The sequence below is a fragment of the Ostrinia furnacalis genome, unplaced genomic scaffold, assembly GCF_004193835.3.
Source record: "Ostrinia furnacalis isolate ACB-3 unplaced genomic scaffold, ASM419383v2 OfSCF2419, whole genome shotgun sequence".
In the NCBI taxonomy this organism is placed as follows: Eukaryota; Metazoa; Arthropoda; class Insecta; order Lepidoptera; family Crambidae; genus Ostrinia; species Ostrinia furnacalis.
Window position 1 is genome coordinate 974672 of NW_021132658.1, and position 24018 is coordinate 998689.

General features: G+C 35.8%; 1 protein-coding gene across 7 annotated transcripts in view; it reads right to left on the bottom strand.

The window, feature by feature from the left end:
- Positions 1-931: 931 nt before the first annotated feature.
- LOC114355543 (potassium voltage-gated channel subfamily H member 8) overlaps positions 932-24018 on the bottom strand; it is an 88821-nt gene continuing 65734 nt past the window's right edge. For 4 of the 7 annotated variants that reach the window (XM_028308443.1, XM_028308442.1, XM_028308444.1 and 1 more), the window contains exons 5-17: positions 22084-22221; positions 18135-18391; positions 17698-17932; positions 17461-17624; positions 16758-16974; positions 14958-15137; positions 10606-10805; positions 8647-8896; positions 8457-8572; positions 6755-7038; positions 5104-5302; positions 3628-3774; positions 932-3263 (exon numbers count right to left, since the gene is read on the bottom strand). In XM_028308443.1, the coding sequence (XP_028164244.1) occupies positions 2802-3263; positions 3628-3774; positions 5104-5302; positions 6755-7038; positions 8457-8572; positions 8647-8896; positions 10606-10805; positions 14958-15137; positions 16758-16974; positions 17461-17624; positions 17698-17932; positions 18135-18391; positions 22084-22221 (2849 nt within the window). In that variant the 3' untranslated portion in view covers positions 932-2801. The remainder of the gene's footprint in view (positions 3264-3627; positions 3775-5103; positions 5303-6754; positions 7039-8456; positions 8573-8646; positions 8897-10605; positions 10806-14957; positions 15138-16757; positions 16975-17460; positions 17625-17697; positions 17933-18134; positions 18392-22083; positions 22222-24018) is intronic. The other 3 variants (XM_028308446.1, XM_028308448.1, XM_028308447.1) reach the window with 3 other exon arrangements.

Here is a 24018-nt window from a genome sequence, read left to right on the forward strand (position 1 = left end):
CGTTACTTAGGCGCTTAGCCGTAATGGAGACCTACATAATGTCTGACAATATTGTGTACACGATTTTCATGAAGGAAATGACGGTATAATAAAGATGGTTTAAGACAGTTTAACTACCTGTAAACCATATTCCCAAAATTAGATTGCAAACAAAAGTTTATCCTGAACTTTACACATAAACTAAGTAAAGTACCTACCTACTTATAATCTTTCTATGGTAATCGTATTCAAAGAAACATGTTTTAAATCTAGAATTTTAGATAATTGTGTTTTCTTTTTCGAATGTTTGAATAGCTTCCCACGATTTTATCAACTAACAGTTGGTTTTATTTTCGTTAGGAGAGAGACTGTGTGGGTGACGAGTGACGTCTAACGAATAAAAATTAAACTAATGGATCGTCATTACGGTAGTTTGTTTTTTATTTTCATACAAATTCGTGCGTAGGTAGGTAAAAATTTTCATTATTATGTTTTAAGCGGTAATAGATATTGCTTCTAAAGGACGTCTTTCCAACGTAGTTTCACATTTATTTATTTGTTCAATATTTGTATTTCAGGGACACTAGAAATGTGTAAGAATAATTAAGGATAGGTAAATGAAGAGCCTAAGCTTTCACAGGGAAATAAAAAAATAGGATTTTATTTTACTTATGCCTTGCACCACAGAAAGTCTCATCTTAAAGATGGGTAAATATTACTTACTTACCTACTTACAACACGCGTGTGTTGTTTCCATTTCCATTCCACTTTTATTCGTAGCAATATTTCATAAACTTACTTGGAAATCATTTTCATTGGAACTGTAGCGTCTAAGCCGGCTTTCTGAGAAAGTCAAAAAGAGCATTGGGTTGTTTCTCATCTTTGTTTTATTTTTCTCGGCTAGGATAGGGAAAAAAAACTCTTGTTTCAACATCAATTTGTCTTTATTAAATTGTATGGTAACTAATACTTTTGTACTACAAGATAAAGATTCACAATAATATGTACAAAATATGTTTAGTACGCACACTCAAAATGCGTAGTAAAATAGTTTAGATTTCAATAAAATGAAGAATAAAACAAATCAAATCAATGAGAATTTAGGCACTGCACGTTTTTCAACATCATATCACATTCATGGGCTCTACAACGTACACCACGATTATTTATTCAATTATTCTAGTAAGCGTTTCCGTTCTTATAACAATTTATTATCAAAGATAATTCTGATTCCCAATTCTCTTAAATAAGAATAAGTTAGGTAGTTATACATTGAAAAATTGGCTGAGCCATCTGATACGCTATAGAGAAAGCAATATCCGAAAAAATATTCTCCTTTGTGAGCTTGATTTGAATCGATAGACTGATAGATTAATCTGTCACATTTTTAGTCAAAGTAGGCAGTTAGCGTATTTTACAAAAGGGAAATTTTGGTTTTGTGAACAGAAGGCGCTCTTTGTGCTAAGATAAAATTAACATTGATTGAATAAGCTATTTTTTAGATTATATACTGAGTAAAGTAAAACTTGAGTTAAGCGTTACTTGTTAATGATCTGTCGTTCTTTGGATTGAAACGATAAATATTTCAAAATTGCTGTGTCATTTTATATTACGCTGCTTTGTCGATTAAGTTCCAAAATACATGATATGAAAATGCTAAACATGTTATATACTTACTGTAATAAAATAACTGTCTATATCAAATATACTATACAACGATATTGCTTATGAAGTGATTATATTGACCAGCACTATGAAATGTTTTCCGATATAAAATTTCAGGCATTACAGCTATAATTATTGTAAGTCATTTGTAATGTCTGCTCTACCTCCGCTGCAGTAGGTACTGCCTAAGTCATAGTCGTAGATACCGGTGATAGATTTTAGACGTTATTCCAAAAATGTGTTGGGTATAATTTAAATTTTTATTATAAAATTAAATGGTCTAAAAATTTACTCTAATTCATGTTTTGTTAAATCGCATAATAAGTATCTTTCATAACAATTTTGGCACGTGACAAATAATAATAGTACCACACGACAATTTATAAAATTTTATCAAGTAGGGCAAACATTATAAGACTGTGTACGGGAAGACCATTTATAAAATTTGCGACTTAAATTGAGATCATGAGTAGTTAGGTTTCATTTGTTTTTTGTTCACTAAAATTATGACTTGATCTTGCATTGCTATCAAACTTAGTTCAAAGACAAATAAACAATCTTGAACTGTAGATTATTATCAAATAATCTTCTTCAACGTACATTTAGTAGTTTTAAAGTACCTACATGAATCGTTCAAAAATCTTATTAATATTCCCCATATACAGACAATTTTTGTGACTTAAAAACCATTATATTAGTTATTTAACAATATATTTATTACCTAATAACTGACGAATTCATTACTTTTATTCACATTTATTAAGCGTGAAGTTAGACTTTCTTTAACTTTTTTGATAGTTAAATATAAATCTGTCAGGGACTCCACTCAACGCCTACAATAATTATTATAATCTTTTAAACAGTGACTAGAGTAAGTATTGTATACTATTCTAACAATAAAATTTATTAAATGTGATATGTACAATTTTAAATACGCAAGACTCGAAGAGGCTATTAAATTAGAACTTTAAAATTATGTTTCGTTGATAGAAAAATTAATAATACAAAAGTCGCTCTTAATTAAACATGTTAAAAAAGCGTTGAGTTAGGAAGTCACACTGAGAGTGTTTTAAATGTTTACAACCTATGACTAAGTTAAACTTAGAACACTAATGACTAATGAGCAGAATGTTTAACAGGGGAAATGGAATTATCACTTAGCTGTTGATGTTGAATTTGAGGCTCCTCGTGCTGGGGTGGTCGCTGCTGGCGAGAAGGCGCTCGGACTCCTCGCAGATGTCGCTGGCGGAGTACCTGTTCCGTCTCAGATTGGTGCCTCTGCTCTCTTTCTCGGGCCGCCTTATTTCTGGCTGCGCGCTGACGTCTTTAGCGCTCCCGCTGGGACTCCTGACAGGGTCGTACTTTTCACTTGCAGTGCTGGAAGGCGTTTGGCTGCCGTTCTCGGACTCCACAATTTGTTCTAACATGCTAGGTCGCCGGCCGTAGTAGTCGACTGTGGGTGCCATGACCGGGGCCAGGTTGGCCATAGGGTCGAGCCCCAGTAGAAGCATCACTGTTGCGGGATGCTCCATGATGTACTGCGTCACACAGTGCAAGAACGGTTCAGTCTGTGTGCCTCGGTGCACCTTAGGTCGCTCCGGCGTCAATGGTCGCTCTTGCTACAAAAACAAAGTGGTTTTCAAAGTTATTAGTTCACAATTAGGCAAAGGTTGATCACCCCCAGGATGGACCGTACTACGTGACTATATTATTTATCGTAGCCATAGTATTTGTAAAATCTTTTAATTTCCTCACAGTCACAGGTTTGTCTTAAATAAAAGTACATACTACCACAACTTATCCTTATTGCTGCTTCGTCCTATTCTTAGTACTGTCAAATTGAAAGCGCGTGAATAAGGGGGATTGATAGAGTCCATATAATTAATAATCGTTTTTTGGAGCTGACCCTTGGTCCATTGGGTTTTGGTTTCAGTACTTAGTATTATAATTGTGAATACGGTGTAATCTTAACTTTCTCAGTACCTGATCCCAACAGAAGACGTCAGGTGGATGGCTGCAGCTGCGCGCCAGTTGATTGGGCGGCGCGTTCCACTGCAGGTTCGGGTTCGAGTGCGCGGCGTGCCACGCCGGGCCCGTCATCTCTTGCAACGCTTGGATGGCGTTGCGAACCTAATTTATCGATTAATAATTATATAAATCACTTGGATTTTGTTACTTACAAAATATTGTTTCTTTATTTTATTTTATTTCGAAAATAAACACATCTTTTATTTTACTTATTAACTATCTGATAAAAAGCTTTACTTGTTGTAACGTTTTCGCATACAATCTAAATATATAAAAGGAGAAACTGACTGACTGACTGACAGATCAACTCACAGCCTAAACGGCTAAACGTAGGCACTTGAAATTTGGAAGGGACGTAGCTTAGGTACCGTAGAGGTGCACTAAGAAAGGAATTACCGAAATTCCCACGGGAACGGGAATTAGCGGGAAAAACGGGATTCACGCGTACGAAGTCGCGGGCGGCCGCTAGTAGTTATTAAGTATTAGTTAATTACATTACAAACTTAAGTTTCAGTTTGCATCCGCCCTCAGCGTTTGAGGAGATTGGTTTAATTATGTTCCTACATTATATTAGCGTCGTTCGTAGTTCGTAGACAGACGTGTTGTAGTACAGACGATATAATAACAGATAAACATAATGTCATTTATTTATTATGTTGTCTTCTGATATTTTTCCACGGTCTCCTTAATCATTCGGTGAGTATAATTGGAATAAAACCAAAACATTTCACTTAATACTTGAAGCGCACGTTAACGTAAACATACGACAATCATATTTTCCGTTATCAGAATGATATGTTATTATTATCATAAAAAATATCTTTGTCGTGCTGTCACATGTGGGTCAACACTGCTTAATGGTTATACGATGACATCATGGATCTACAAACAAGTTATTTACTTTAGCAATCTTGTTTGTTTAAGTGCGCAACGTAACTAAGTCCATTGTCATTTTCAGCATATATGACAATAAACGAAATTGTGTGAACCCAATAAAATATTTAATTTTAAAGTAGGAAGTTTCACAGCTTTCATAATTTTATTATGTCTAGGTACTTATCGGTACCCATTCAATTTAATGTTACAGGGTTGAAAATGTTCCTTGGGTAGGAATTAATTGGAGTACGTATTCGATATACCTATCAAGTAGGTACGCAAGTATGTGAGTTAACGCTATGTTAGCGGTCGTGAATGATACTTGTAACGGAACCCGGCAGCTCTACAAGTGGAATAGGGTCGGGTTTTGTAGATAATGATCTCTTTAAGAAGTGTTTTCTTGAGGGCAGACCACGGTAGAAAAACTCGAAAGTTACAATAACATTTTCATGTGGCCTACTTAATAAATAATAATAAAAATATGTGTAAAAATGTGTGTAATAAGCTTTTAATGCTTATGAAAAATACGTTTATAATATTTTTTTCCAAACGTACCTCCATGCTAAGAGCAGCGACATCATGGTGCAAGCTAGACACCTGTGTGTCCAGCCTCTCGACCGATGATCGTGTGTTGTGCATCTCGAGGTTGAGTCCTTCCAGCGAGTCGGCCCGGGCGATTTTAGGCGTGGCCACGGACCGCTGTCTTTCTATACGCTCTCTCAGCTCCCTGTGAGTCAATCGTTGCCCATCCGTCCTACAAAACATATTTCTCTTATTATAAACACATATGACTTAAAACGTTTAATCTAAATTTAAGATGATCTTCAAATGCGTTCATTCTAGTTATAGTTAACGTTCTGAACTTAACTACATTATAACTACATAAGGCGTTTAGCCGAGTTTCAGCGAGCTAATATTTGTGCTATTAATTAGGTATTCTGCGATATTGGATATTGCTAAGTTAGTGCAAGTCAAAATTTAAGAGAGATCCTTTGGGGAGTGGTATATAATTACAGATTAATTCATCAATTTTTACAAAATATCAGTGGACAAAGCTTTACAGTATTAAAAGTCTCAAAAGGCTATTGAAAATAATGATGTAATCGTGAGTGATTTAAACGAGGACTTAATTACACTTAAATATCGCTCTTGCGAATTCTTTTGTAGTTGTAACCGTGGCGGCTCTGAGTCGTGAACATTTAATTGTGTCTATTGTGGAAAAGCGTTTCCTTTTCTAGGAATTTTATTTGTAGGTAACTTTAAACGATGTGTTAATAACACAATTGGGACACAACTTTCATGCGCAGATAAAAGTGTTCAATAACAGTAACGATTTGGCCAAAAAGCGAACACGTAACACGTGTATACACGATAGAATATTGAATTTGCGAGCTGTCGGCCGCACAACTCCACGCTATGGCCAAACTTCGCCATGTTTGGATATCGATAAAATGTTTTGGGTATCTCAAGTATTTTATTAATAAAAGCTTAGGGTTATCTCAAAAGACTACCAGGATTAAGATAATTAGGTTCCGGGCATAAATTGACCCCTTCATTAAGGCACAACAAACAGTTAGTCAGTAGACGGTAAAAATATCGAGTTAGTACGATTGTTCGCTCATTTGATTAGTACGATGAACCTCGCAGTAGGAACGTATAAAAGTTCTGAGTCGATCGTAATTGGATGCTTTGCTTATTTGTATCTTGGTAGCCTTGAGATTAACTTAGTTCAAGAACTCTTTATGTGGAGTATAAGAAATGAGGAGGCTTTTAGGCTGTGGAGTTGAGTTAAAGAGCTTAATTGAAGTTTCCCTGAATAATTTGTTACCGCAGAATTTAGAATCAAGATATTCGTAGAACTTACCTATTTATAAACTTATCTTGAATAAAACACGACTACAGCCTCAAGTGTAGGTTATTTTATTACTTGGGTTATTTGTAAAGGTTTTAGTCTACGTTGTAATGACTTAAATTAATTATTTACTTGCCTATTAATGTAATTGAAAATGAAGCTTATGGAACACTCCAGTGTTTGTCGCATAAAAGGAACTACTTTCTCTAAGCTTGTGTGTATTAATGAAATTATAGTATGAAATTAATTAATGAAATCGGAAAACAGCCTATGACTTCTGAAAGCGTTATTATGTTAGTATTGCCACCCATATGTAGTCGGGGTGGGCTACTAATATAAATAATAATGTTTTACCTGAATTTCGCGTGTCTTGGACTGTTGGTGCTGGAAGTGGGTTTTTTAGGTGATAGCGCTGTGTCCTCCGCCGCGTTCTCATCATCCTCCGATATGGAGGGCAGTGTGAGAGACGGGTGGCCGTTCCCATCTGACTCCTGTTCTGCTTCGTACCCCTCCCGAAGGTTGTACGTCAGGTCGTGCTGGATGTCGTGGATGAACTCTTGTTGGTACTCCGGGTAGAGTCGTAACACTTCAGCTAGGCCGCCCATGTGTATACATTTTAGGTCGCAATACGTTAGAGCCTGAAAAAGTCAGACTTTTATTACATGCAAAGCAGACATTATTTGTGTTCATTCATATCAAAGAGTCTGCTCCAATAAAAAATATTTTAGGCTTGTGAAATTCGAATATTCGTTTTATCTGAAAGCATCGTATTTCAAACCTCTAAGCTCCCAGCCTCGTAATATTTTACGATGAGATATAAATCAGCTGAAAATTACTAGTACATAAAACCAAATTTTTTGGCGGTTATTAATTAATTACGCAAATACGAGTAACGTTCAATTTTCTGGGATTAAGAATGAAAGCCCCGCTCGTGCACTCGCAGCATTTCAAAATAGGTTAATACCTTTGCAAGCGCTTTCGGCTAAAAAGAGCTTCGCGAAAAAAGAGCCGCGCTGAGTGGGGCTGCAATGTGTGTTAAGCTCTGCGTGACTGGATTACTTTGAAAATCAAATGTATTCATTTACGATTACTTTCTCAAACCCATTCAAATTAAAGAAACCTCTTCGGGATTGATGTAATTATTCTTTCGTCGTGAATGAGAAACGTAATCCGTATACAAATGACATTTCGGTTACGTATATTCTATTTTTCTAGTAGGGAAATGTCTTAATTTTTGTTTAGTATTACGTATTCCGTTTAGTATTATTTCTACGAGTAGAAGATAAACTTTTCCATCAAGTATTCCTATGCTTAGTAGTTGAGATGGCATCTCTCTATTACTGATAGATGTAGGTTCCGTTCGGTTAGGTTCCTATTCAGAACAGTGTCTTTTCCTGCCCTTCGTCACAAATGATTATTTGGGACCACGCGCTTTGTCTCTGGTAATGGATGTAGCTATACTCGTGTATGTAGGTAGGTACAACGCTCAATTTCAGAATTTAGATTTCCGTTCCCAAATACAGAGCTCGAATGACGAATACCTACATACATAGGTCTGTATACAGATGATTTGCAATCGTCCTAGCTGCTAGCTTTGTTTGGCTAGTTAGTGACATTCGTATTACGCTCGTTTGCACGTTAGTGTGACATGTTTTTTGACCATATAAGTGACTAACAATTTTAAATTACTTAAAGTCTAAAGGCATTTAAAGTTATTTGATCTACCCAGTAGTTAAAATTGATAATAGTTAACTCAGAGATAGACAAGAAGCTAATCACTACGACTTATAAAGTTTGGGCAGACTAATACAATTTTGTGCCCACCCTCTGTGGCCCTTTGAGAACGATTCAGCTTTAGGGCGCACTTTAAAACAAAATTGACTTCGCCAAGGGATTAATAATATCCTAAAACCTCTCGCTGCTCTAAGCTCGCTGAAATTATCATAAGGTCCTAATTGGTGACGTGGGATTTATCTTTACCTTTTCATTACTGAATAAACAAGGTTGTTGTATTAAATATAAGAACAATATGATGTGTTCATTTAGCGCCACTTACCTTAACGTCACTACTCGATTTGACGACGACATCGGGATTATTAGTCTGGGCCTGCCCCGTCCCATTGTAAGCTTGCAAATGAGTATTCATATCGCAGCCCACCAAGTCTCCTTTGCCTATTTGAATAATAGTAACATAAATGGTTTGTAGGCATTTGAATAATGTAATCTGATTGAGTTAAGGAAGTTACCGAGTATAGCGACGACCATATCATTCTGCATTACTTCCATGGATCCGTTGCAAATGTAGTAGATGTATGTGAGCGCATCCCCTTTGTGAACTAGGAATTCCCCGGGAGCGCAAAAGTTATTCCGGATGTGCAGAGATAGCAGCTTCAAGCATCCCTGGGACGCGGACTCGAAGATCGGAAGTGATAGTATCTCCCTGTGCAAGTGCAGCGACACGTCTCCGCGTAGCTCCTCCGGGAACTCTTTTAGAGTCTAAAATGTGATTTAAAGTACATTTTACAGCCACGCTTGTAGAATAGCAGAGTGGTGCTAGACGAGGTTTAGTTTTTATCAATATTTGATAGGGTGAATCCAAAATTATCTACTTGTTTAATTAGTGTCTCTAAAATGTTGATTTCAAGGGTAGATAGTCAAGGTAGAGTGAATTAAATTTTGGTATCTAGCGTAAAAAGCGCTAAAAAGTGTTCTCTTACTCGAAAAAGTTTTTGCTGAAAAATACTGCTGACGACTGTTTTTTGTATGTTTTGTGAAGAGACAAATTACACTGGCACTACGACTGCTGCCAAATAAATGCAGTTTCAATTAAACTAACGCGATATTTACTGTTGCGTCAACAGAAGCTAAAACAGTAGTGGCTAACGAAGCTATTTCACAAAAAGTTAACTATCCGACTCGGCTTGATTTTGCAGTTTTTTTTTGCTATCATCCGGTTTACTAACGAGGAAACTTGAGGCAGGTATCTTGTTTCCACCAAGTTCGGAACGCCGATATTTCTTAGGGCAGGTCTCCGACGAACTAAGTAGGTACCTATTAAATAGCTGTGAAATTACACAGACGTCTCTGCTTGCTCATCAAAAGATTTCCTCAAAACAGATCGTAGGCGTCGAATCGTCTGAAGGAATTTAATATATTGGGATTAGACGGAATCAAACAACTTGAAGTTTAATATCCAAGGTTACTGCTTTAGAGGTCGTCATTTCAATATTACACCTGTACTTTCAAATTTTCAGCAAACATCTGACTTTCGTGAATAATGAAACATTTTATGATGAAAATTTTATTTCATTTTTTTATTCAGTTTACCAGAGGAAAGTGAAACTTTGTACAGCGGAAAAGCTTTTTTTCAGAAGCAGAGCGAGTGCACAAAGACTAGATGCAAGTTGTAATACTGACGTGAATACGAGCGAGACACATTGCTGGAGCCTTCGTATTGCTTCACGGGAGGGCGGAGACATGTTAATTATTGACGCATTGATTGCTGAAGTGTTAAGTAATGATGTATACGAGTCTCGAAATGGTTTTCAGAGCTTACCTCTATCTAAAACTACTAAAAATGTTTATGTTTGAAGTGAAAATGTGTAAAAAGGCCAAAAATGTTAGTGTCTTAGTGGAAATTTAAGCATTGAATTTAATGTCTAAAAAATAAAAATTAAGGTCTCTACATTTCGTTTCACTTACGATAACTACCTATAAAGTTGTAAGAGCGGCAGTCCATGGATAGAAAAATATTGAATTAATTATGAATAACTAATTATTGTAAAGTAATATTAAGTTCCTGCATTATTGATTGTCTTGAAACAGTAACAAATACATCTCAGAGTAATAAAGTTATAGAAAAATTATAGAGCATAATATTTTATCGCCATAGAACTTTAGTTTATTAATTGTGAACGTGATAAAATTCAATTTAATTAATGTTAAATACGTTCCGAATAAAAAATAAATCACGACACACGTCATTTAGCGTAAAACAAATGAAAAGCGGTGCAACAAACGACAGAGGTTTTAAAACACCCAGTCTACGTAATAAAAATGCGTGCCATTAAAATATTGAGTTAGGCTTAATTGTTTTTGCGGTAATGGATTATGTTTACGTACACCCGCATTTACAAACAAATGATTTGACTTTATCAGTGTGGGCTGGGTTTGAATAATGTTTATTCGACATAAAGTGTGTGTACCTCGTGGATGTCGATGCCGTGGTTCAACGACCACATGGTCTGGAAGTAATCCTGCATGCGCTGCTTCAACTCCTTGGGCACCTGGTTGATGGTGAGGAAGTCTTTCAGGTCCCGCCACTTGGTCTGGTACATGGACCGCCGTGAATACATCCTCTGGATGATGGCGGTTACGTTACCGAAGACCACGGCGTGCATAAGCGCTATAGAAGAGAGACGGATGAGAAAATAAATACAAAAAAGCCAATTTATCTACCACCTACTTATTTACTCATATGAAATCTATGCTATTTTTTTTTAGTAGAGAACCTTTTTTATAAACTCTAGAACTAAGAAGTGAAATAGTAGCTACATTTATCATTAAATGGGTTGTAAATAGTTTGCAATATTCAGGATATTTGTATGAAGCCAGCAGCACGGCTATACCTATTCAAATTTTACAACTTGAACAATGTCAGTTACATTGTTAAAGCTGTAAAGTTTCTGGCAATATATTCATAGATGTAGGTAAGTTGAATGTTACAACGAACAAAGTTTCATTCTATCTGGCCATAAAAGCACACGAGGTAATACTTTAATCGTGTAGAGGAATATTGCGATATTACTACTTGCATACCAACAGAGTACATTTCAAAGCTAATATGTAGGCTCCTATTAGGTATACAAGAATCCTTGCTAAGATCATTTAACTTTTTTACCAATTTAAAAGCAAAGGAACCCAAATGTTATAAGTTTAAAATCAAAATATATGATTATAAGTTTACATTTTTGCAGAGTTATCGACTCAGCAGATTTCCGAAGAATGAAAATCATGTAGGTACAGTCGCGGAATGAAAAGGTTCGTCACCTTAGTGTCGGTTTTCGCTTGCACTAGGTACTGTAAGAGTCAAACCTGCCAACATAACAGTGCAAGAAACAGTGCTGCTAACATTTAAATAAATATTATGACGTTTGCTAACGAATAAGGTTGTGCTTGTTTAATTTTCTATCCCATGCAATGTTACAAAATGTAGTTTTTTTTTTTATTTTATAGAAATAATAATGGCAGGTTGAACCAACAAGAAGGTTTTAGTTTATCAATCATAATAATCTTGACAAGATACATCGTCAAACAACTTTGATCTGAATAATTTTGAACTTTACTGACGACAGTTAAAGATTATTTTTTCTAACTCGAGATTTATTCTGTAACATAGTTTCAAAAGGTAATATGTGCTCGCGATTCGTTGAAGGAATCAATTTGAAAACTGACGAACCTTTTCATTCCGTGACTGTACATAATCCTAATCATACTTATTTTAAACCTCTAATAAATTAACTACTGAAAGAATTTTCGTAGAACAAAAGCCGCAGGGACTTGGATATTACTGTGTTTTTGCAGCTACAAAACGTTACTAACGTTGAAGCGTATTCATGATTAGGCTAAAGCAGTATTTTAATATTGAAACTTTGTTTACATTTGTTTCAGAAACGAGGTCAATTGAAAGAATATCCAATTTAATATTCTATTCATAAAGTTATTAACAAAAGCTCCTAGCTTACGTTATGTCTGTTCATTTTCGTGATTGATGATTAAGAACGAAGCAAAGTTAAAAGAATATTTAAATACTAAGTTTTTCAGATTCAAGGAGATAGATAATTTGTATTTCTGTACATCTAATGAAATAGCTTCCAGCACAATCCATCCCTACGATCGTTTGGTATTGGAATGTTTGTAAACCCATCACGTCTTTACGTATACGTCAACAAACAGCTGCTCGGGCTGCTGCCGAAGTACGCACAATATTGATAGAATTATCGGCATCTTTAATCGGATTTGCTTTACCATAATCCTTTTTTATATTCACGCGCTTAGTGTTTTCGAATCGAACATTTACCTACAGTATAAGCTGTATAAGTAATCATGAAAAGTGAGGAAAATCGTTATACTCGTAAACTAATTAGTTATAATGATTTTCCTCACTTTCACTAATGACAAAAGATGGCATAATATAGCCAATGACAAATATGACGTCAATTAATCTCTTCAGTGTGCCTACCATGAGTTTACGTTAGGTGAGCTCGCTAGCGAATACGTCAAAAAATTCTATGAAGATTTTATTTCTTGAAAGTAGCCGCTAGGGGCTCATGTCATACATTTAAATGTCATTTTTTTACGCAGTCGCTAGCGAGTACACCTAACGTTAACTCATGGTAGGCACACAGTTCGTCTACGTGAGATTTAATTAGAGAGTATTATTTGTTATAGTATTGATGACTAAAAGAAAAAGAGGTAATTAATGAGTTCCGAGTAACAAGTGCTTCGGTGAAATGGTTAAAAGAACGAATAATGAAAGGCTATTGTTGGCAAAATAATTAGATCTTCATGACTTCTACTACGAGTATACTTAATCCAATAAACATTATCATTACGTACTTAGATAGAGTATACTGCTTTGAAGCAATTAATTAATAATAGGCAACATTGAAACAGTGGAATTGTCTATACCATACATGTTGATGCTGACATGGTAATTGGAATGTCTTCAAATGGCATGAATTTACATACCTACAGTAACGATTGGATTGTATAGCTTTGTAATTACAGAACGTATAGATATTATGTTTCGCTCTGCCCAGGATTTAGTTGGTTATTGAAAGACTGGTTCGTATATTACGAAACAACGTTCAAAGTTCGATTGAATTTCAGTCGTACGTAGATTCTGTCCCGTGAATTTAAATCAATCGAAAGCTCTATATTACTCGTATGCTAGAAATTGAATCGAGTTTTGAACATCGTTATCTAACTATTTATCTAAGTTTACATCCTTAGCTTAGGTACTAGAAAACTTAGTTTCGACCATTTAAGTATTATACTTTATTATAATACTAAGCAGGATTGCTAAAATCAAGTGGCAGTGGGCGGGGCACATAGCTCGTAGAGACGATGGCCGTTGGGGCAGAAAAGTTCTCAAGTGGCGACCACGGGCTGGAAGACGTGGCGTGGGCAGGGCTCCTACTAGGTGGACCGACGATCTGGTAAAGGTCGCGGGAAGAGCCTATGGATGCGGGCAGCGCAGGACCGTGCATTGTGGAAAACCTTGGAGGAGGCCTTTGTCCAGCAGTGGACGTCATTTGGCTGAAACGAACGACCGAACGAACGAAGTATTATACTAAAACAACTGAAATAAAACATCAAGACATTTCATCCTTGGAGTAGGTACCTACGAACAAAACCTAAAAACCTTTTCAGCATAATATTTTTTTCATAATTTTATAAGCAATTGTTCTAAAAATACTGTATATTTATAAATTCTATGTAGCCTTTTGTTGTACAACAAGATGTTCGGCTATTACTTTTTATCGGGTCTGTTTTCCCGACTTTGTAAAAGTACGACCGACATTGTATGTAGTCTGTTTTCAGCGACTTTACTCCCGTTACTTGCTTCTGTAAAAATACGTAGCTAATTTTGTTATCTGAGAGTGGGCTTTTAATAGAAAAGATATTTATAATGAATCATAGTCACACTCGTACGTAATTAATAATCATAGCTATTTTGGTCAAAGAATTAGCCTGGCCATTCAACGTGGCAATGCTGCCAGCCTTTTGGGCACCATCCGGGTTCTCAGGGTGAAGTATTTTTTATTTTGTAAATAGTTTTTATCATTAGTAATTTTAAAATTTTAGTTTTTAAGTCATTTTAAGTTGATAAAGACAAGTTAAATATATAAAAAAAAATCGAACAGAATATCATAACAATTAACTAGATAGAACTAGCTTTTTTTGCTCTCTCAATCGTGAATTTCTATAAACGGGGTGACAATAACTTCTGTCAGTTTGGGGGGTATCCTTACCCACAGAAAACTTGAAAAGATTAAATACTATCAATTTTATTGGTGCATTAATATTCGTCACAGAACTGAAGTGGATGAGATCAGAAGTTTTACCCTCCTTCTCGAAATTACAGCAAAGTTCTGAAAGTCAAACATCTGCTGCACCATATTTTCCTCTACATATTTTAAAAGTTAAATCAAATCGTTAATAAATAAAGTTGAGCTGAATTAATTAAATGAATTTTATCACTGTTGCCATTCACGATAACGTGAGTTTGTATTTCATCTCCTCCGAAAATATAAGTATTTTATAAAACTATGGATTTGATGTCGGATCTCGTTTCCTTTTTAACAAGAAAACCTCATGGATTGACTAGAAACATACCTACTCTTTAGTAAATTTTCTTTCTTACACCGATATATTTTCGGAGCTGACTCTAGTGTGCGATGAGCAGGTGAACTCGCTTTGCGGTAGGTACACCTATTAAGAAGTTTAGGCATATTTAGTAGCCATTCTAGTAAAGTAAAAGTTTATAATGTACCTCCAACAAGCATTGTGAGTATACTGAATATCTTCTCTGGCAGCGTGTTGGCCGACACATTTCCGAATCCGACACTAGTGAGCGACGAGCAGGTGAAGTACAGAGCGGTGACGTAGCTCTCGCTGTGTGATATATTGGGTATGGGCACCTTTAATCGCTCTGCTAAGTTGTTTATCCACCCTGAGAACATAAGAAATGGTTAAAATTAAAGAAGAGAATTCAATTAAAAATCCTTTAATATCAACCCCAAAAAACTTTCTGTGACTGAACAATTACAGCACAGCCCTTTTCAACATTTTATTAAAACGACTATGGTCCCGAATTCACCTAATTACGTTAGCCTTTGTTTCCTGAAACGGAATTTTCCACAGAACTATTATAGGGTAAATAGGGGTATAACTTTAATACTATATTTTAGTATCTACAAACTTGTTTCATTTGAAGTAATGCATAGGTCATAAACTGAGATAAAATGTGTAAATGCACGTCCGTGCATAAGCGGGTTTACCCTGAACTCAATTTACTCTATCATGCGAGGAAAAATACTTGTGAAACCTTTTATTTACCTAGCTTTTTGGCTTAGCGCTAACTAGCCTGAGAAACTCACCTGCGTGCAATATTAGCCTAAACCATTACATAAGATAATTATAATTAAAATTATTATCTAAGCCATGAAATGAACCGCCGTTTCCCGGATAAGTGTGGTATTTATGTGAAAGATGGCGGGGCATTAATTACGATTATAGAGATCCCTAGTCAAAGGGCGGCTCTGAAGTGTATTTATTACAGCCATCATCTTTTTACTGAATGGTGTTAATTGGGTTCAGCTTTCTCGTCATTTACCAGTGAAGTGTTATGACAGTAATTGAATACAAAAATTATATGAAGCATGGTTCATATAACCTTATTAATATCGTTCGAAAATATACTTAGTATTACATTCTAAAGCTAATAGAAAAACCGATTGATCCATTCGTTACAAAAGAAAATTGATATGGGCAAATCCATCATACTTATTATCATATTAATCTAAAAATGATCGTACTTACCTACACAAGACATTAAAGCTCATACCCCAAGCTAGAGTTAACTATGAGACTCAATTAGTAAGCTTAATTCCATTAATAATATAGTTAAACGTATTGATTGCGGGCTGCGGCGTGTATGGTTAACCGCGAATCACTTCATTAGTAGAGTTACGCGCATTTAATTTTGAACATTAAACATGATACGATAAAGTTGATGATAATTAAAACTGGCCATTGTTGACAGGCCCAAATTGAAAAATACTTGTAAATCATGAGCCGCGGTTATTTTACTAAAAGCTCGTACTTCAATCGGCTAATTGCTTTAGGTCTGGGTTTTACGGGTACCGCCCACAATTAGTGATAGTGTATTTAATATCAGCTAGAAATCCCTAGTGTGGAACCATGATAAATTGCACGTGTTTCTATTAAATACTTTTTAAACCACTCAACAGATTATAAAGCATTAGCAACGCAATATTATTATTTGAATTACTTTGTAACCGCGTGCGCAGAATACAGCTGTACAGATTGGTGCAGCCACTTGCAATAAAAACAATTAAGTTACACTGTTATTAGAAGTCTGTATTGGATTCTGTATTAAGCTCATGTTTACAATATGAAGTTTTGTTCTATCTTCTTATTACTTATGGTTATTTTTAAGCGTAGAGCTACTAATATAATGGGAATTCAGCCTCTTTGGTGATAGAATCAGCAACATTTGCTTGATAAAAAAGCACTAAATTAATTGAAAAGCAAATCAGAAGAAACTTACCCAAATCCCACGCCTCGTTCTTGTGGAACTCTATCTCCTTCTCAGCAATGATGAACCAAATACATGCAAGCCAGTGCGCTACCAACGTGAAAGACAGCATCAATAGCGTCAGAATCAGCGCCGAGTACTGCGAGTACCGGTCCATCTTCTGAAGAAGCCTGGCCAGGCGCAGAAGCCTCGTCAGCTTCACTAAATGCACATTTCCATGCGTCGACTCCTGTACAGTAAACGTTTCGTTAATATTAAACCATTTCAGCGCACAGCGTACTAATTTGACGTTAACATGTTCAATGATTGAGTGGTTATAAATTAATTACACATGATTGGTATGCAAACTACCAAACTTACTGCTATTATTTATATGCTTATTACTATAAATTATATTTCAGTCAAATAGTCGATTTTGTGTAGGGTTGATTAGGGAATTAGTATTTTTGGATGAAAATATAACTAAGGTAGGTATATTAATAATTTATAGCCAACGGTAACCATTTAACAGTGGATTCAATAAAATTCTTAAGCATAATAAATTGAGTATTCATTTTATGAACCTACAGCAGAAACAATAGGCAGCGGTCGACGTAAAATTACTAACATATTTTATGACTGTTGTGTAAAATTGTTGAAAGCGTACGGAGCTGTTATGAGTTTAAGTAGTAATTAAATAACAACAGCGCGAAATTAGTTAGTTTGGGTAACTTACCGCTCCGCTGTACACGTCTGAGGCGTAAAGTAGGTCAAAGGGCAGCGCGGCCAGGAGGTCTACCACGAACCATGTCCGGATGTAATTAAGTGCTATCGCCTTGGAATCTGACACCACTTCCCCTTTTTTACTCACAAACGTTGTCCGGAAGTTAAGCACTATATCTAGAAAACATAAACAAACTTTAGCAACAGATCGCTACGAAAAAGCTAAGAATTTATTAATATTTCCACATACCGACAATGAAGAGAGCTTCTACTACCACATCACTGGTGACACTTATTCTAGGGTGACCTCGGTCAACAAAACTGGCATTGTAAGGAACTACGACCGCTACGTAAAACGTAGCAATTAGAATAAGCCAGTCCCAAAACGTTTTGAAAACGCCATAATGTGAAATTATGAATCTTGACCTTTTAATTGCCGACGTTTTGTACTCAGGTAGAGGTGGATCCGAGGAATGGAGGAGGTTCTGAAAGTTTTAATCAAGTGTTAATACCACTATCGCGACAGTCCGAATTCAATTTCACACACGAATTTATCCCCGAGGAGACGGTAGTTAGTAGTGCGCTAGTGAGTAAAGTTTGCGAGACAAAGGCTCATACCTACTTTGAAAACACAATTTGGTGATCTACTTGCAAATTGAGCTACCAAGCGAACATATTAAGGTTTACCTTACTAACATTGTTGAGTTTAAGTTTAGTCTTCATCTTATCTGGTTTATAATGTCCTGAAAGCTGGTATAGAACGGCCCTAGAGCGCCGCCTGCCCATGTTGGCGGGCGAGGGCGCTTCGGGGTCAAGATTTCCATTCGGGTCTGGAAGTAGGCAACTAGATTCAGCGCGGAACCGGGCGCCCAAGAGTGCCGCTGCGGGTACAAATGGGGATAACGCTAGAGTGACCACGCCAGCCGAAGGCCGCACCGCGGCTCCTGTACGCATAAACCACCCTGTTACCATGTTGTCATTGGGTTACTATTTATCATCTACAATACTCTACATGTACCGAGAAAAAATTGGACCAGATAAAGATATCCTTTTGTGAGAGCATAGTAGAGAACTCTTAAATCTAACAATCAGGAAGCCCAATAAGGCCTTGAAATGCTCTACTTATGTAAGAATAAAAGGAAATCTTTATTAACAAACAGGACTTGGCACCAAATCGAAAAGGAGGGACCTTCAATTCCCACGTAATTAAACTCATCAATTAAGAATTAAATCTCACAAATTCGTTTTGGTGCTTAATTTCAAAATGTCGCCAGTAAAGCGAAATTAAGCCTGCCAACCTACAATTACTTTTCAGCTGTGATTTTTTGACAAAATAGAAAAAGTGTTACATACACTACTGTGAAATTTATTAAATCTGAAGTGCACATTGATTCACGAGAGTTAAAATGTTCTTGAAATATGATTCTTTTTTGATTGTGCAACATTTCAGTTTCTCGTAAATATAAGAATCAGGTTTCAAAAAGTTTTATACAAATAGTTGGTGTACGATAAACAAACATACAAAAAAAAAAACGAAAACAGGCAGCTTGTTTTGTTAATAAATTTTCGTTGGCATTGAGTTTTTATGGTGATGTTGCATTATACAGACTTGAACATCAATCATAAACATGCAAAGAAAACATAAAAGAATATCAACGGTCATGCATTTTTACAAAAGAATAATAAATGTATAGTAAAAATCAACTTTTCTGTAATGACACACATGTATTACGCATTCAAATAAAATTGCTATCTTTGAATTTGTATAACAGTAACAATTAATTATGATACCAGGACACCAGTCACATCACAGATAAGTTGGTAAGATAGACCTAACCGTGTGAAAGACTAGGTACAGGATACAATGTAACATATTTAAACAAAAAAACAATATCAGCATTGTATAGTGTAAAAATTAATGACAATAAAAACAACTTGAGACATCACCAACCACATGAAAAGTGCTACAAAGATGAGAAAATATTGAACCATGAACATTTACCAAAATGCTTGAATTCGTTTAAAAACAAATAACGACGAGAGAGCATACGATATTTTACTTAATTCATTGAAAAAAGTGGGTTTTGTACCTAATAAGTAATTAATATTACTGCCACAAAATGGCATAAATTATTATTTCGCAATTTGGTAAATGTTATTCAAAACGGAAAGAAGAGTTTCATACTGGTGTATTGCTGGGTAATAGGTATTTGCACTTTTGCAGATAATATAAATATTATTATGCACAGTCACGCTTTGGGTACCGGCCTATAAAACACACATTAAATGGCTCATACATTATTTGCCCACGAAACTAATTGTAGCGGACGTCAGCAGCTAACAAAATTTTAAAGTCAGCGGAAACTGGCGACATGTCGGTAGGTTGTTAGAGTATTGGGAGAGCTTCAAATGACAGGGTGGTTTTTAACTGTTGCAGGAATAGTTAAAAATTCATATCCAGCTAAATACATGTTAATAATAATAAAATTTACAAAACATTCTCTTAAAATTAGTATATAAGTAGTAGTGTGTGGGCAGGTATAGTTTCTTGAATGATAAAAATATTAAATGCAATTAGGTATGAATGTTGACAAAATATTTACCAAATTGTAAGATCTCGTAATGTTGGTCCTGCTTGTAACTTAACGTCAAATGTGGTGGTGTTATTAGATTTTGTAGAGTATTTATTTGTATCCTACTGCTAGTTATTCTACCGAGACTTCTACGGACTAATTTGATTATGCTACTCAATACAAACAGTCGTGAAGGAACTTTACCGTGCGGTGATGCTCGCAACTCGCTACGGCCAACGGGGAGCTACGGGAGCTCAATCTAACGCTATCAACCTTATAGAGGTACCTATAGCGCTAAAATAACGTGCTTAGTGGGGCATTTCACGCGAAGCGGACAGCGAAAATCAAGTCAGGTTTTGGATTTTGTTCATATTTGGATTAAATGTACTGCTATATGACCTGAATGGATGTGCATCATTATAATTTTTTTATGAAGCTTAGTTTATTTTTTATGAGCGTTCAAAAAATTGCTAAAATTTTAGGAACAGATTTTTCAGAGGCTATTACTGCTATTATTACATTTGATTAAAAATAAACTAACTATTGGACTTTTGAGAATAAATAACCGTGTTTCTTACTGTTTACTACAAATTTGAAATTTCTTATTTGTTCACATAGAAAACCGGAAGTAAAGTTTTAAAATCGAATTTTACAAAACTTCGGTATTTTTTAAATTTTTTATTTTTATTTTAAAATATACCTAGTAGTCTATAAATAACATGTGTAAAGTTGTAGAATGGAGTCTGTATTGGTTTTTGATTTAGACGCAGTACAGTGCGAGCGCGCCGCAATGAGCGCCATACTGGCTATCGACATTTGGCTACTGTATAAAAATTATTTGTTCGAAAATAACTGAAACGTTAATATTGTTGCATGCATACTCTTAAACAATTATAATTTTGACTCGGCGAACTTTGTACCGCCTAAAAACAATGATTGTTGGCATTGAGATGGTATTACGTCGCAGACCACCCACAACTTATTGGATGATATTCTTAAAACATTACCCTTCTTTTTGGGTAGTCGGGATATGTTAGTCCAGGGTGCCAGCTATCTCTATGCCAAATATCATTAAAATCTGATCAGCCGTTCTTTGTTTTATACATAAAACAAAGTCGTGTTAGTTACACGATTTATAAGTCAAGAACGGCTGGGCAGATTTTGATGAAATTTGATATGGAGGTAGCTAGCCAACTACCTAAAAAAGAGGAATAATATTTTTAGTGTATTATTCAATAAGATGTGGATAGTCCGCGACGTAATACGCACCATCTCAATGCCAACAGTCATTGTCTGTTAGACGGTACGAAGTTCGCCGAGTCAAAATTATAATTGTTTAAGAGTATGCATGCAACAATATTAACGTTTCAGTTATTTTCGAACAAATAATTTTTATACAGTAGCCAAATGTCGATAGCCAGTATGGCGCTCATTGCGGCGCGCTCGCACTGTACTGCGTCTAAATCAAAAACCAATACAGACTCCATTCTACAACTTTACACATGTTATTTATAGACTACTAGGTATATTTTAAAATAAAAATAAAAAATTTAAAAAATACCGAAGTTTTGTAAAATTCGATTTTAAAACTTTACTTCCGGTTTTCTATGTGAACAAATAAGAAATTTCAAATTTGTAGTAAACAGTAAGAAACACGGTTATTTATTCTCAAAAGTCCAATAGTTAGTTTATTTTTAATCAAATGTAATAATAGCAGTAATAGCCTCTGAAAAATCTGTTCCTAAAATTTTAGCAATTTTTTGAACGCTCATAAAAAATAAACTAAGCTTCATAAAAAAATTATAATGATGCACATCCATTCAGGTCATATAGCAGTACATTTAATCCAAATATGAACAAAATCCAAAACCTGACTTGATTTTCGCTGTCCGCTTCGCGTGAAATGCCCCCAGTATGAGTTATCACAAATGCACAACCGTGAACATCCTTAATTTATTATCCACTTCAAAGCAAGCCCACAAAATGACAGTACTCATAATTATCTTTGTAGCTTGCATTTTCTTTACAAGAGTTTCAAGTGTCATCGCCGAAAAGGTACTTACCGCTGTCGAACTCCTCGTTAGTGTTCATGGCGGCCATCTTGGTGTTGGTGATGTCCTTGAACGAGGCGAGGAACAAAACCACTTCTCGTTTCTCATTCTTAATTGGGACGATGTCGAGCAAGCACCAAAACGGAGTACCTGCGAGTTATAATTGCGTTACTAAATTGTACGGTGAATTTCAAAGTCAAAACCTAGTTAGGGATATTCTAATTAGCAAGGTCAAAGGAAAATTGTTAATTATTAAAGCATGTTAATTGTTATCTCGTGAAGAACTGTCCAAGAGCCGTTCCTGGACGCTATAAATGCGCTGAGGACAAACAGCTGTGTGCTTGTAAAAGTTTAATTTTGTCGAATGGAATCGTAAACCTCTTATTGGTTTTGTTTACGATTGTGCCGAGGGCGATGTTTTGCAAAGCGACCGAAATGACCTCTTGACTAACATTTTTCATTTAGATATTTTCAAAAAGGCATTCTTTATTGCTTGTTGAGTCGTGGCCAAAACTGGTTGTTTACGAATTAAGTGGCTAATCTCTAACCCTAAATGTAAGTAGATGCAGTCTCAAAATAGCATTCAAAATTAATGTTATTCAAAAATAAAATATACAATAAATACTTAATTAAACATGATCCCAAAATTCTTTTCTTGCACAGTATCTACATTTTAATGTTACAAATCATTTTGTCTTTAATGATTTGTATTGTTTTTAAGAACCACTGAATTGGGTAGCCATATTGGTCCAGCAGGTATGAAAGAAACGACAATAACGATTCAAAGAGAAAAAGGACCGCATTTTTACAAATTGATTTCCGGACCTGACCCAATTCAAATAATAACCTACCTTTGAAGCGAAATTAAAACGTGGATGTGCTTTGAAATTCATATGCAGAACGGTTTTGATAAGGCTCCAGATTTGTAATTAACCGTGTGCAAACAAGTAAACACCATATTGTTTCCAGCCTCGAGCGATGAATATTTTGTTACCGATTTAATTATACGTCGAATACGTATACTGAGGGAAAATGGGATTTGATAAGCGTTTGATTAAATTAGCTTAACAATGATCTCTAATGAGGTATTCCTATAACAATTGCGTATACATTTACCTTACATTTATTAAAATTACAGTAATCTTCTACGTCTCTTTGGTAGCTCAGCGAATATTCAGGTATTATTCGGCATGTGACGATGCACAGCATCTGGTGAGAGAGATGCGTCTACTTCCGGTGTAGTTTTTTACCTTTTTATACCTTAAATGACGTCATTTCCGCAATTATTTAATAGGAATTGATTTGACTTACTTCCGTTTGCCGCCATTTTAGTCACCTGGGGGCGAGCTTGCTCGGAGTTCTTCATAGCGTCTTTAACTTCCAAACTAGCAACATCGTAAGCAGAAACTCTGCTCAGATTTTTACTGAAATAATTTATTTCTCAAGGTTCTTATACTAAGTTTAAAATTAAAAAGTGCAATTGACCGCGCGTGTGTGACCACGAACGACATGTACGTGATGGTGGTTGGCGCAAAAGGGGACGAGTGTCTTCCGGACGACGAGCAGGTGGACCCAGAGCGTCGGATACCGGAGAAACTCGGACCCCGGCGAGATTCAAAACGGATGAAACGAGGTACGTGGGATTCTGATAGCTTTAACACTCTTTTCGATCAAATGAGCATTCTCGCGAATCTCTATATTGTATTAATAGATTGAATAACGTACCCACAACCATCTTATCCAATTTTAACGGCGGCCCCGTCAGCCCCAATCGCAAACATTACCAATCAAAATACGTTGTTAGCATCACCACAATCGAACGATAACTCTTTCTGGTACGAGTTTCTTAATAAATACCCATTTAAACTACAACTATTAGTAGACTGGGTGGCCAACCCCAACACTGAGCCAGCTTACAGCTTGAATTATTAAATTCTAATGGTTTTT